Source organism: Bubalus bubalis, chromosome 12 (genome assembly GCF_019923935.1).
Source record: "Bubalus bubalis isolate 160015118507 breed Murrah chromosome 12, NDDB_SH_1, whole genome shotgun sequence".
NCBI lineage: Eukaryota > Metazoa > Chordata > Mammalia > Artiodactyla > Bovidae > Bubalus > Bubalus bubalis.
In genome coordinates this window covers 37,017,466-37,029,836 of record NC_059168.1, presented here as the reverse complement: position 1 = coordinate 37,029,836, position 12,371 = coordinate 37,017,466, and the positions used below count along the sequence as shown (strand labels likewise).

Sequence of the window (12,371 nt, the reverse complement as noted above, 5' to 3'; positions counted from 1 at the left end):
GGACTGAACTGAGATCAAAAGGAATTTTTAACGTGTGTGTGTTAGTCACTCAGTCATGTCTGACTCTCTGCAACCCTGTGGACTCAAGCCCACCAGACTCCTCTGTCCGTGGGATTCTCCAGGCAAGAATACTGGAGTGGGTTGCCATTCCTTTCTCTCCAGGGGTTCTTCCCAAACCAGGGATCGAACCCAGGTCTCCTGCATTGCAGGCAGATTCTTTACCACCTGAGCTATCAGGGAAGCTCATAATTTTGGGGTGCCCTTAAAAGGGCAATTCTCCCTAGATGAGTATACCATTCATATAAATAAATTTTTTAGTGTTCATACCAAGCAAGAGGCGGTGAATTTAATAATTAGGGCCTCATTTTGCACGGAATTATATTTTGCAGGGGCTTCGCAGGTGGTCCTAGTGGTAAAGAACCCGCTTGCCAATGCAGGTAGATGTAAGAGATGTGGGTCCAACCCCTGGGTGGGGAAGATCTCTCTGGAGGAGGGCATAGCAACCCACTCCAGTATTCTTGTCTAGAGAATCCCATGGACAGAGGAGCCTGGTGGGCTATGGTCCATAGAGTTGCAAAGAGTTGGACACACTGCAGTGTTTTAGCATGCATGCATATTTTGCAGAAATATAGAACAACTAGGAATCAATGTAAGACAGTCATACAGATTCATTTTCTAAAATTAGAAAATCAAGATGATAAAGTAGTGAAATTATTTTAATTATTCTAGACAACTAGAGAAATAGATTTCCGACTAGCTAATGTACATGCCTGCTTCCTATCCCATCTTTCCAGCTATGACTACACAGAATTATCATCTGTGATCACAATGACTTCAACACGAATGGTAAGGAGACCACAGTTAAATTCCAGGTTCCCAAATATAACAGAATCACACAGTTGTTATCACATTCATTTGAAATTCAAACACATATATTGGTAAACCTATCTTTGGGAATATTACTTTCTAACAACTATTTCCATTTCTAGATGAACACATTGAAATGGTACATACAGTTTTAAATTCAATTCTATTTTTATTTTACAAAGCTAAATGTCAGTATCAAAAATTTATTTTACAAAGGAACAGCAGTAACAATTTAAAGTATCTGATCACCAGAAGAGATCATGCCAACATAGCTACTAATCATAAATTACTTTTCTTAATCAGTAAGTTTTTAAGTTGAATATGGAAGGAAAATCTACATATGGCAAATTTACTTTAAAAACAATTAAAACTTTGAGAGCTACATCACAGTTCCCCCACAGTAATGAAACCTGCATGGTTTGATCCAACAAGGTCTTCTTACCCGGTCAGAGTGGCCGGTGGCTGAGGCCAGAAGTTTTCCTTTTCTCCAGTCCCAAATGCAGACTGTGTTTTTGGCATCCAATCCCACAGAGGCTAAACGCTAAGAATAAGAACAAAAATTTAACTCCAGAAAATGATGGGAAGATTTCCTATTATCCATGCTGTCTTTCAATAAATAGGTCTTATTGCCTACTGTGGGCCAGGTATTGAATTTCTTGTGAAAAAAAATGATTTCTCAAAACTAAAGATATCAAAGTAGATACTTTTCTATTAGCATATAATAAAATTTCAGTGACTTAAAACCTGCAACTAATTTAACATAATAACAAACATAACAAACATGCAAAATCTCATGAAGTCTCTGATTCATCAGTGGAAATCATAACTAGTGGAAATCAGAACTAGAAGGAGCGGCTTAAATTTTTTTAATTGGCTTTAAGAGTCTAATATGGTTTTAAGAGAGTCTAGGATTCTTAAGTTGAAAAGCCTCACCAAACAGTTAAAATGAATGGGTTTGACAAACACATGGAGAATAAATCCCATTAATATTATCTTCATTCTTAAGTTTCATAATTTCATGGACATTTGAAGTGACTAGAGAAGGATACATAAGTTTAGTAAAAGTAACCTGATACTTCATCTCCAAAACTAAATTATTTGGATTCAGATCAGAAACTTGTCCCGGAAGGGAAAAGAAATCCAAAACCTGTGTATATACAAAATCAATAGTGTTGAAACATGTATTAGGGACACCAAAACTGGAGCTTCTAGTAGAATAGCACTCGAAAAAAAACAGCACTATGTAACAGAGAGAGGTCTGGGCTGGGAGTAAGCAGATTTGGCTTCTCTTTTGACTTTGTGATTAGCCAGACACAGACATTAGAAAGTTAACTAAACTCCTTAAATTTCTGTTTTTTCAACTGTAAAATGAGTGCAAAGTATTTGTTTCTGTCTACAAAATAGTGTTGCGTGGACTGTGAAATAATGTAAATCAAAGGTTTTTAAGACATCACTACCAAATATAAGAGTAGGTGAGCTTATGTATTTCACTGAGTATGTGTGTATGTGCATATTCAAGCAATGATAGACAGCCATATATGGCTAAATGTATACATGTGTTGTTATGCAGAAATTATTCAGGTTTCTTCACTAAAGGCAACTTCCATTAGGAATATTTAGGATTAAAAAATATACAGCTGGAGGGTCTAAAATGGATTCTTAATGAAAGCAGGTCTTTGCTGTAATTTTCAATTGAGAGTTCCAGCAATAGAAATGATTCTAGTACATGGTTGCATTTTTATCTATACATGAAAATTTGGAGTGGGTGGATTCCATTCAGCTTATTTTTTCTTTTCTCTTTACTTAAATAGAAAATTAGTTAACATAAACATGGGCCCTAACGTAAAACCCACATAAGAAATGTGAAAAAGACTGAGAAAAAGCCAAAAGAAATCTATTCTGTTCATTTGCAGTGACAGGCCCTATTGCTATCGAAAAGCATTTCTATTGCCTTTTGTTGCTTGTAAGGTGGCAGGCCATTTGTCACTTTCTAAACATCACTCAATTTTAGTGAACTCTGTCCAGGGAAAATGGTAGATCTGAAGTCATAGGCATCAACAAGCCATGAAATCCATCACAGCAAACAAATAGGAGGGCATTTTTCTCAACTGACAGTTATGAAAGTACCATGCAGTCCACCCCTACCTGAACCTCCAAAATGGAACCTAAAAAATAACAAGGATTCTAAGACAAAATAACATGAACAAAAAACTAAAAGTTACAGCTGGATCTCCCTCGGCTGCATGACATTTTCCCTGTGTGCTTCAGAACAAATTTTGATAAAGAGTGTTTGTTAGAAAAACAAAATCAGATTAGAGAATGTGCATGTGAGTTCACATCTAAGCATTCATCTCCACTTGCATATGCATTCTGACACATTCAACCTAATCAGGAAGTCAGCAACTGCAAATCTGAATAAATGTCACTATCTAGCTATTTCTCTTAAGACCTGGATATAATGGAACCTACGCATTATCTTGATTCAATTATGAGATTACAGAGTAGTTAAAAACATACACCAAGGGGTCTACATGTGTACTGAACTGAACGAAATGATCACTACCCAAACCAGGTCCAAGTCCTATAAACTACTGAACTGCCTGCAAACTCCCAGTTTGGTCAATTTTCTATGAGTAGTTTCACAGGTCTTTCTACATTATGGGTGCTCAGTCGTGTCTAACTCTTTGCAACCCCACAGACTGTAGCCCACCAGGCTCCTCTGTCCATGGAATTTTCCAGGCAAGAATACTGGAGTGGGTTGCCCTTTCCTTCTTCAGGGGATCTTCCTGACCCAGGGATCAAACCCACCTCTCTTGCGTCTCCTGCATTGCAGGTGGTTTCTTTACCACCGTGCCACCTGGGAAACCCAATATGAACTTAAGAGAAGTACCTCTGAAATTTACCAAAAAAAAGATTGAAGGAATTAACTGGCATAAATACAAAGGATGGAAGGGACAGAGGAAGTGTGTCTTAGGAACATGGAGAAGGCTAGAAGAAAAGGCAAGGCTTTAGTGAGGAGGTAAATGCAGGGAGAGCCAGGAATGAGGTCTCTGTATTTCCAGTCCCTTCTCTGTAACATGTTTTTTAAATTGAGATATAATTGTTATCTATTAATACATGAACAAATCTTTTCTATCAAGTGTTGCTGAAGTCCAAGGAAAGAGAGTCACTTTGTTGGAAGGGGAGACTGGGAAGGCTTCATGAAGACCAATGAAGGGTCCTGGAAGTATGAGTCACTATAAAGGGCAAGGAGTGTGAGCAGGCACTGAAGGTGGAGAGGGCAGCATGAGAAAGGGTCTGCAGGTGCCCAAGTGTCTGGTCTCATAGAGGAATCTCACTGAGGTGTCCAGCTTGACTGCAGGGGAACAGTGAAGACAAGGACAGAAAAGCTGATTAGCAGCGAATGCCCAGCCACAAGGTATGGACTTCAGTCAGGGGGTACTCCAAACTTTTCTTGTTTTTAAATAATATTCTGACACTTTTTCAGTTGGTGGAATGCATTAGCAAGAAACTGCCTGTGTGGAGGAGACTAGTTAAGAGATGACTGGTGGCAGGGAGAATGGGAAGAAGAGAATGAATGTCAGAGTCACTGTAAAGAAACTAATAAATACACATAATCAGTGACTGCTTGAATCAGAGGCAGTGGATAGGCAAGCGGAGTTAGAAGTCACCTCAAGGTTAAAGAGTCAGGGAGAATCTTGTCAGTGAATATCAGGTGGTGATGCTATTTTCTGAAACAAGGGGAACCAAGGAGATGCTCAGGGCTGGAGGTCTGTGAAAAAGGTTTGGTCCAACCCTCGTTCCAAACAGGAAGTTAACAATGGAAGATAAAGTACAATCATTGAGTCACTATGAACCTAATCAACATGAGTTCACTTTCTGGAGGCATTTTTAACCAAATGGTGAGACTGGGGGAACCAAAACTGGATCCTATCCAGAGGTGGGTGTCAGTGGCATGAGCATAGAAAAGAACCAAACAGGTGAGGATTCTAGGAGGCTGACAAGGGAAGACAGGGAGGGCTGATAGACTTTCAGAGCCTATAGGCTATGTTCATTATAATTCTAGGTGACTTGTGCGAGGTCATTATGGAAAAAGAAAATGGAAAAAGATACATACCTGTCCATCCGAGTCGAAAGTCAGGCAGGCAACTCCATGTGTGTGGACATCTTTAAGAATAGACACAGTTTGGACATTATAGGAATCCCATATACATATATATGGCTCCTTCCCAACTTGGCCAGTCGCAACGAGAGTTTTATCTGGATGTAAGGCAAGGCTGAAACAGAAAAAGGCCTCTTTCACATCATCCTGTTGAACAAAGCTAAAAAAAAAATTGATTATCTTTTATCCACATTTCTAATTTTAACCTAACAAGATAATCCCAAAACCCAAAGAAATTATTTAGCTGATTGGTCTAATAGAAATGTTTAACTTTGGTGAAGAGAGGCTTAGCACAGTTTAGCTATCATTTCGTCAGATTTTACCCACTTGGTAAACTTGAAAATCAGACAACTGTTGTAATTCTATGATTAGAAAACCGCCTATATTCTATAATTGCCTTATGTTATGATATTTACTTACTGGTTTTGAAAATATTATTCAGCTTTCAAGTTCTTTTGACTTTAAATTGAAAAAAAAAATGCTGTTGCCAGGAGAAAGTGCACTTCACAGAATTAATTAAATCTGCTTGCAGAAGCTCTGGGTACCATCCTTATTAGGATTTCAAAGCATGGAGGGGGTATCAGAGTCAAGTGCTGTTTCTGTATCTGCTGCCATAGGTTATGTATTTTAAATGAAATCTCTATTTTACATAAATCACCGTGACACCAACAGAACCGCAAATTACCCTGCCTATGGTTTGTATAGAATTTTTCTTACTTCTGTAGTCCAATCAAAATAAAACTTTGTCAAATGCCAACTGGAATTTCAAGGACTCTGTAGTGGTCAAGAAGGAGAAATGTGATCATTATTATGCCTGGATGAGAAATCAGTCTAATGTTTCAAATTTGTTGTGCAAAGAGATTGTGCCTTTCTAAAGATATGTGTTGGTAATTTAAAAAGAGAGAGAGACCTATAAAAAAAGCAAGCAGATGACTGTTTACACAATAAGCAAAGGTAGAATTATTTTTCTTTTCAGTTTCAACATCTGTCTACACAACTAACACAACTAGATGTTTTTTCCCTGTTCACCTTTCAGCTTGACTTTTATAAGAATATATGCTCTGAAATTGACACCTTGATTTGCACATTGGCTGCCCCTCACTACCTTGGACATATGTTCCTTGGACATACTACTTGATCTCTTTTGTCCTTGGGTTCCTCATCTATAAAATGGAGATAATATATGAAAACTGATGATACAATGAATTTAGCATAGAGTAAACATGCAATACAAGTTTTATTATCATCATTATTTGTGAAACTGGTAAGGAAAAGATACAACCAACATACACGTGGTGCTCCTTTCAGAAAACCATCTACTTCCTGAGTCTTTCTTTGCTCCATGTGTAGCACACCCCCACCCCCACTTCTGTAGCCACCCAGCCCTATAGCCTGTTCGGGGGTCTCTCACCCGACTGTGCTCTTCTTGTGGGTCTCCCTGCACACCTAGCACCAACTTTTGCACAGGACCCTGAGTGCTGGCTCCCCTTCCTCACCGTCGGCCCTCCCAGGCCCTTGGACCCTGGTGCTCGGGTGCAGCTGGTCTTCTCAGGAACTTCCAATGTCCCTATCCACAGGTCTTGGTCCCCCGACTGCCTCCTGAGCTGCCTTCCAATGCTCCATTTGCCCTCTCCTGACAAGGCTGGATGCTCGATGAGTTTTTGTTTTTGTTTTTTCTTGTTAGGCAAAGAGGGTAGAACTGGAGCTGCTCTGAGGATGAGCTTTGTGGCTTCGGCTGTGGTGTGGGGAGTTAGTGCAGGTCCAGACGGAGGGGCAGGAAGAGGGTGAGCTGGGAGCACTGACCATCAGGGGCATCTCAGAAGAATCAAGCCAAGGCGTCTCTGCAACCACCACCCTTCCCAGAAGCACCCAGCCCCATCTCACGGTCTCACGGAATCTTGGGAGAACTGCAGAGGCAGAGGTGATGGGGATGAGAAAAACCTGGGTGCTCCTAAAGCCAGCAAGGACACTCCAACCAGAAAGAAGTCTGGATCACACTGCCCATCAAGCAAATCTCAATCAGTCTCACCCACCCTCCCCTCCCCCAACCCTGACGCCGAGTCACAGTACAGGGCACTCCCCCCGGGGGCCTGGCCGGGTGTTGGGGACCAGGCTCTGGCCCAAAGGCTGTGCATGGCTGATGCTGCTTGAGTTCAGAACCTGGGAGTGAAACGCACACAGGCCAGCTGAAAGTCTATCACCTGCAACAACCCTAATGCACCATCTCAGGGCACGTCCTGGGGGCCTGTTGTTCCCCCTAGCAGGAACAAGGTGTCTGGCATTCATCCTGGGAGACTGTGACTGCCTCCTCCTTAAGCCTTTCCCCTGAAACACCCCTCAGGGCACTGCTCTCCTTTCCCACCTGGCCCACCAGCTAGCACCCAGCAGTGGAGGAGTGGGCCACTCCAGGCAGGGCCTTCATCATGAACTGTGCTCCTCTTGTGAACTCTGTCAGGGAGCTCACGGGCCTGAGCTGAGCCTCATCTGGGTGGGGGAGGGTGGGGTTCCCAGGAAGACAAACAAGCTGCAGGTGACTTCGTGGCTTTAGCTGTGGTGGGAGTGAACGTAGGACCTGATGGAGGGGCAGAGAGAAGAGGATATGCGGGGATGAGAAACACCTGGATGCCCCAAGTCTGAGTTGGCCATCTTAGTGCTAGCTGGAAAATATCTCCAGGGACAGTTATAAGGAGTAACATAAAAATAAAACACATGTTAAAGGGTAGCCTTTTCACAGTCAGTTCAGCCGCTCAGTGTCTGACTCTTTGTGACCCCATGGACTGCAGCATGCCAGGCCTCCCTGTCCATCACCAACTCCCAGAGCTTACTCAAACTCATGTCCATTGAGTCGGTGATGCCATCCAATCATCTCATCCTCTGTCATCCCCTTCTCCTCCTGCCTTCAAACTTTCCCAGCATCAGGGTCTTTTCAAATGAGTCAGCTCTTCACATCAGGTGGCCGAAGTATTGGAATTTCAGCTTCAGCATCAGTCCTTCCAATGAATATTCAGGACTGATTTCCTTTAGAATAGACTGGTTGGATCTCCTTGCAGTCCAAAGGACTCTCAAGAGTGTTCTCCAACACCACAGTTCAAAAGCATCAATTCTTCAGCGCTCAGCTTTCTTTATGGTCCAACTCTCACATCCATGACTACTGGAAAAACCATAGCTTTGACTAGAGGGACCTTTGTTGGCAAAGTAATATCTCTGCTTTTTAATATGCTGTATAGGTTGGTCATAACTTTTCTTCCAAGAAGCAAGCGTCTTTTAATTTCATGGCTGCAATCACCATCTGCAGTGATTCTGGAGGCCCCCCAAAATAAAGTCTGTCACTGTTTCCACTGTCTCCCCATCTATTTGCCATGAAGTGATGGGACCAGTTGCCATGATCTTAGTCTTCTGAATGTTGAGTTTTAAGCCAACTTTTTCACTCTCTTTCACTTTCATCAAGAGGCTCTTTAGTTCTTTGCTTTCTGCCGTAAGGGTGGTGTCATCCGTATAAGTGACTCTTAGAGGCTTTAAAACATGTTAAGATTGTAGAACACTTTATCATTCATTCATTTATTCAAGAAATCCTTATTTAAAAAACTATGAAATGTCAGGTGGTGCCATAGATAACATAAACAGAAAATACACTGCCTTTCTTTCAAGAAGCCCATCTTAAAAGGAAGGACAGACAAGTAAACAGATAATGGGCTGGCCAGGGCAGTCTTGAAAGCCCTTTTATTGTCAGAGGGCATCACTGACAATTATTAGCAGGAAACAACATCAATAGCTTCATGGTTTAAGAAGGTAACCCTAGTAGCAGTAAGGAAGAGTGGAAAGAACAGATGCGTAAGGTCTATTAGGAGACGAGGCAGACAGGCCTGTTAGACACTAGGTTGAGACTGAGGTGAGACAGGGGTAGATGGAATGGAGAGGATGAGTCAAGAGATGTTTAAAGGAAAGAGAGAGAGAAAGGTTTAGGATGTTTGAGGCCAAGGAAAAGCTTGAACATGTCAAACCTGACAGTTTCTTGCTTAGGCAGTTGGCAGCATTCGAGTTTGAAGCCTGCAAGCCTGGTCCTGGGAAAAGGTGGCCTTAATTCCACTTCGTCTCCAAGAAAGAGACTCTCCAGGTATGAAGAAGAGGATTTGACTAAGCTATCTTTTTCAGGACAGCAGGGGCCATTTCCAAAACTCTACACAGTTCCAACATCATGGCGGAGTAAATTAGCAAGCTGCTTGCTGAAGAGGAAGTGAATGAGCCAACAGTCATGGCTGCCATGTTGCCTCTCTCCGCTGCTACCGGCACAGGTTGTACCTCGGCGACTGGAAAATAAAGAGGAACGAGCGGATTTCCCCTACATGCTCAGGCACTTTCAAGAGACACAAATGAAACTCACTTTTGCTGTGATTACAGCTTCTAATTAAAATGCTTGAGAGACTTGGTAGATTTAAGGGGTTCTAAAAAACCAACAGTAAAAAAAATTGCTATTCCAGGCAGTTGTTCTAACTATAATTTTGTGATTTCCTGACTTTTCTCATTCCTTGAATGAAGGAGGAAATGAAAAAAACAACTTTCAACAAATCTTTAGAGAGGCCCTCAAAATAATTTATCAGTGTATGTTATCCAACTAGCAGTGTGACCCAAAACATCCCATTATGGACTTCAAATGCTTTTACTCTGGTTTTTATTATTCTTTTCATTCATCTTAAAGCACATAAATTTATCACATTTATTTAAATGTCCGCATTGGATTTTTTTTTTGCCAGAAGTTTTTTTAACACTGTTCTTTAAACCACCTCTTTCCAGCCCATGATAGCCCATTTATACAAGTTCCTATTTATCGTTTGAATACATTAAGAAAATTACCTACTTCTCCTTTTATAAGCCAAGTCTCTGACCTGATTCTCTGGCTTGCAGGCAACACTGCAATGACTCATAGAGTTCCTATTTATCCACATCCATGGCAAGAACAGGGCGAATAGACAACCAACTCTATTCACTTTGCCATTACTCCATTAGCTTCCCAGAAACTTCACTTCTTCCACTTTAGTAACAGAATGACAGCATCCGTGTATCTTTTTTGTTGTTGTTGTTGTTTTTTACTTTTTAACTTTACAATATTGTATTGGTTTTGCCATATATCAACATGAATCCGTGTATCTTTTAGAGCAGAGCCAAGTGGCATTTATTTTGTTTTGAATTTGTCATATAATTTCAACAGCACTTTTTAATTCTCCTAAGAGAGTGGGATGGGGAAACCAGCAAACCTTAATCAAAAGATTTGTAAGAGTGTAATACATGTAAGGTATCAGTAATGGTGCAGTTACAGAAGCAATATTTTAATAAGCAGGTTTGAAGCTTACCATCAGGTATCTATTCACTTCTTCTCACATCTCTGCATTTAGGAATTCAAGAATTTCATGAAAAGTCATTTTGAGCAGGATTTGCTTTCATCTAATTCCAAACATGTTTGTAATTTTAGTCCAGAAGCATTTAAATGACATAGATAGATATATTAATAGATATAGATACAGATTCCAAATTGGCCCCCTACTGCCTACTTAAAAATTGCTCTTTGCTTCTTTTACAGAGATGCCCTAAGACTAAGAAGCTATCCTAAGTAATGCCTTTGGATCAACCAACAGATTAAAGAGGGTCAGTCTCCTTATCCTATTAAGGGGCCATGATGAAAATTATCCTGCCTCCTGAATTCCTTTTGACAAGATTTCATCAGAATCAGCCGACTGTTGTGTTATTCCATGAAGAAATTACAAAAGTGGAAAGCACCACCACGACACAAAACATCTGGTTGACTCTGGGCTTCCCAGCACCTTCTTCACCATATCACAGGGTTGCAATTCTTTCTGTGACTAGAAGTACTGATGCCGTTTACTTATATTTTATGTCCATCTTCCATTTGAGGGTCCATAAATCCAAATCTCTGTTTTTCTAAGAAAACTGGCACACTACAAAATTTGTAGATTATTATTGCTACAACAGCAATGTCACAATGTTAAAACTTTCAGAATTGACTCCCTTTCACTGAGGGTCTCAATACAATTGAGGTCTTATTCCATACCTACAGAAAAAGGTTTGGTGTCCTTTCCTTGGTACTCAGTTTATTGTACACATGGCAACAAAAAAGGGATCGAGCTTTTAAAAAACGGCTTTTCTCTGTGTATATATATCAATCTAGTTCCATTGGGAAATCCCATTTTCTGTTGCCATGGCAATAGAAAGCACTGCAGAGGACTTTCATCACCCTGTCTGGGAGAAGGAATTGATTGGTTTCTCCAGCATGCCGAGAGGGCAAAACCATGTCTTTTTGATGTCAGATAAAATGAGGAAGATTTCCCAATATGTTGTGTGGGGAGATGAGAATTAATAGAGTCATGAAAAGAGGTAGCTTTATGAAGTTAAACAAAAAACTCTCATCAACACCAATCAGTCTTAATTCCTAAAGGCAAAAAACTATATTTGAGTACTTATTCCAAGTGCAGAATTTTAAAAAATATTCATGATTCAGACTTGACTTTTTTAAAGCCTTACTTCATTTTTGCCCAGGTTGCTTCAGGGATTTTCTCAGTAATAACTTTATATGTTAGTAGCTTTTTTTCCCCCACAGTAGTCTCAGGAAAACATGAAAGCCTTCTCCCTCCTTTCCCTGAAAATAACCCTGAGAGAATTTTCCAGTGTTGATGGTAGAAGTGCATCAGAGTGATTAGGCTGAACTGTCTGAGGGCAGAGGGTGAGGCTACTGCTTTCTGAGCTGCAGAGGAAGTGGCCCAACCTCAGTGGATGTTCACCCGTGAGAATGAAAAGGCAAAGGAAGGCTCTTTTAAAAATAGTGGGCTGGAGGCAGTGGAACCTCAGATGAGGGTGGTTGTGCTCAAGTCCTCATCCCCGGAGATGCACTCGGCACGAGGGTACCACCCCTGGGGCTGTGATCTCACCTGACACCATGGAGATGGCCCTGCCCTCCATGTGGGCCTGGGCTGGACAAATGCAAGTGACAGCAATGTCAACAGACCGGCAGGTCTACTACCATGCCCTAAACTGTGCAAGCCTCAGGGTACCTGCACAATCCGTGGTTGAGCAATGCTCTGTCAGATTAGACTTCTCACAACCTTGACGAGTGGTACAGCTAATAAGAATACATGTGATTTGGAAAAATAAAGACACACAATATTATATCTTGCATGCAGAGTGTTGCCATACTTGTATTGGTATGGAACCATATTCTAGCAATACCTTAACGCCACATAAAAGAATGGCTAAGAGATTAGTGGTTTGTCTTTGCCTGAGATCAAAGCATGCAGCAGCATGCTTAGTGTCAGCAAGAACTGATTGTTAAATT

At 41.0% G+C, this 12,371-nt stretch overlaps 1 protein-coding gene across 9 annotated transcripts in view; it reads right to left on the bottom strand.

The window, feature by feature from the left end:
• EML6 (EMAP like 6) overlaps window positions 1-12,371 on the bottom strand; it is a 288,870-nt gene that overhangs the window by 183,632 nt on the left and 92,867 nt on the right. For all 9 annotated transcript variants that reach the window (XM_044925915.2, XM_025261030.3, XM_044925913.2 and 6 more), the window contains exons 3-4: window positions 4,985-5,144; window positions 1,310-1,408 (exon numbers count right to left, since the gene is read on the bottom strand). In XM_044925915.2, coding sequence (XP_044781850.1) covers window positions 1,310-1,408; window positions 4,985-5,144 — 259 coding nt within the window. The remainder of the gene's footprint in view (window positions 1-1,309; window positions 1,409-4,984; window positions 5,145-12,371) is intronic.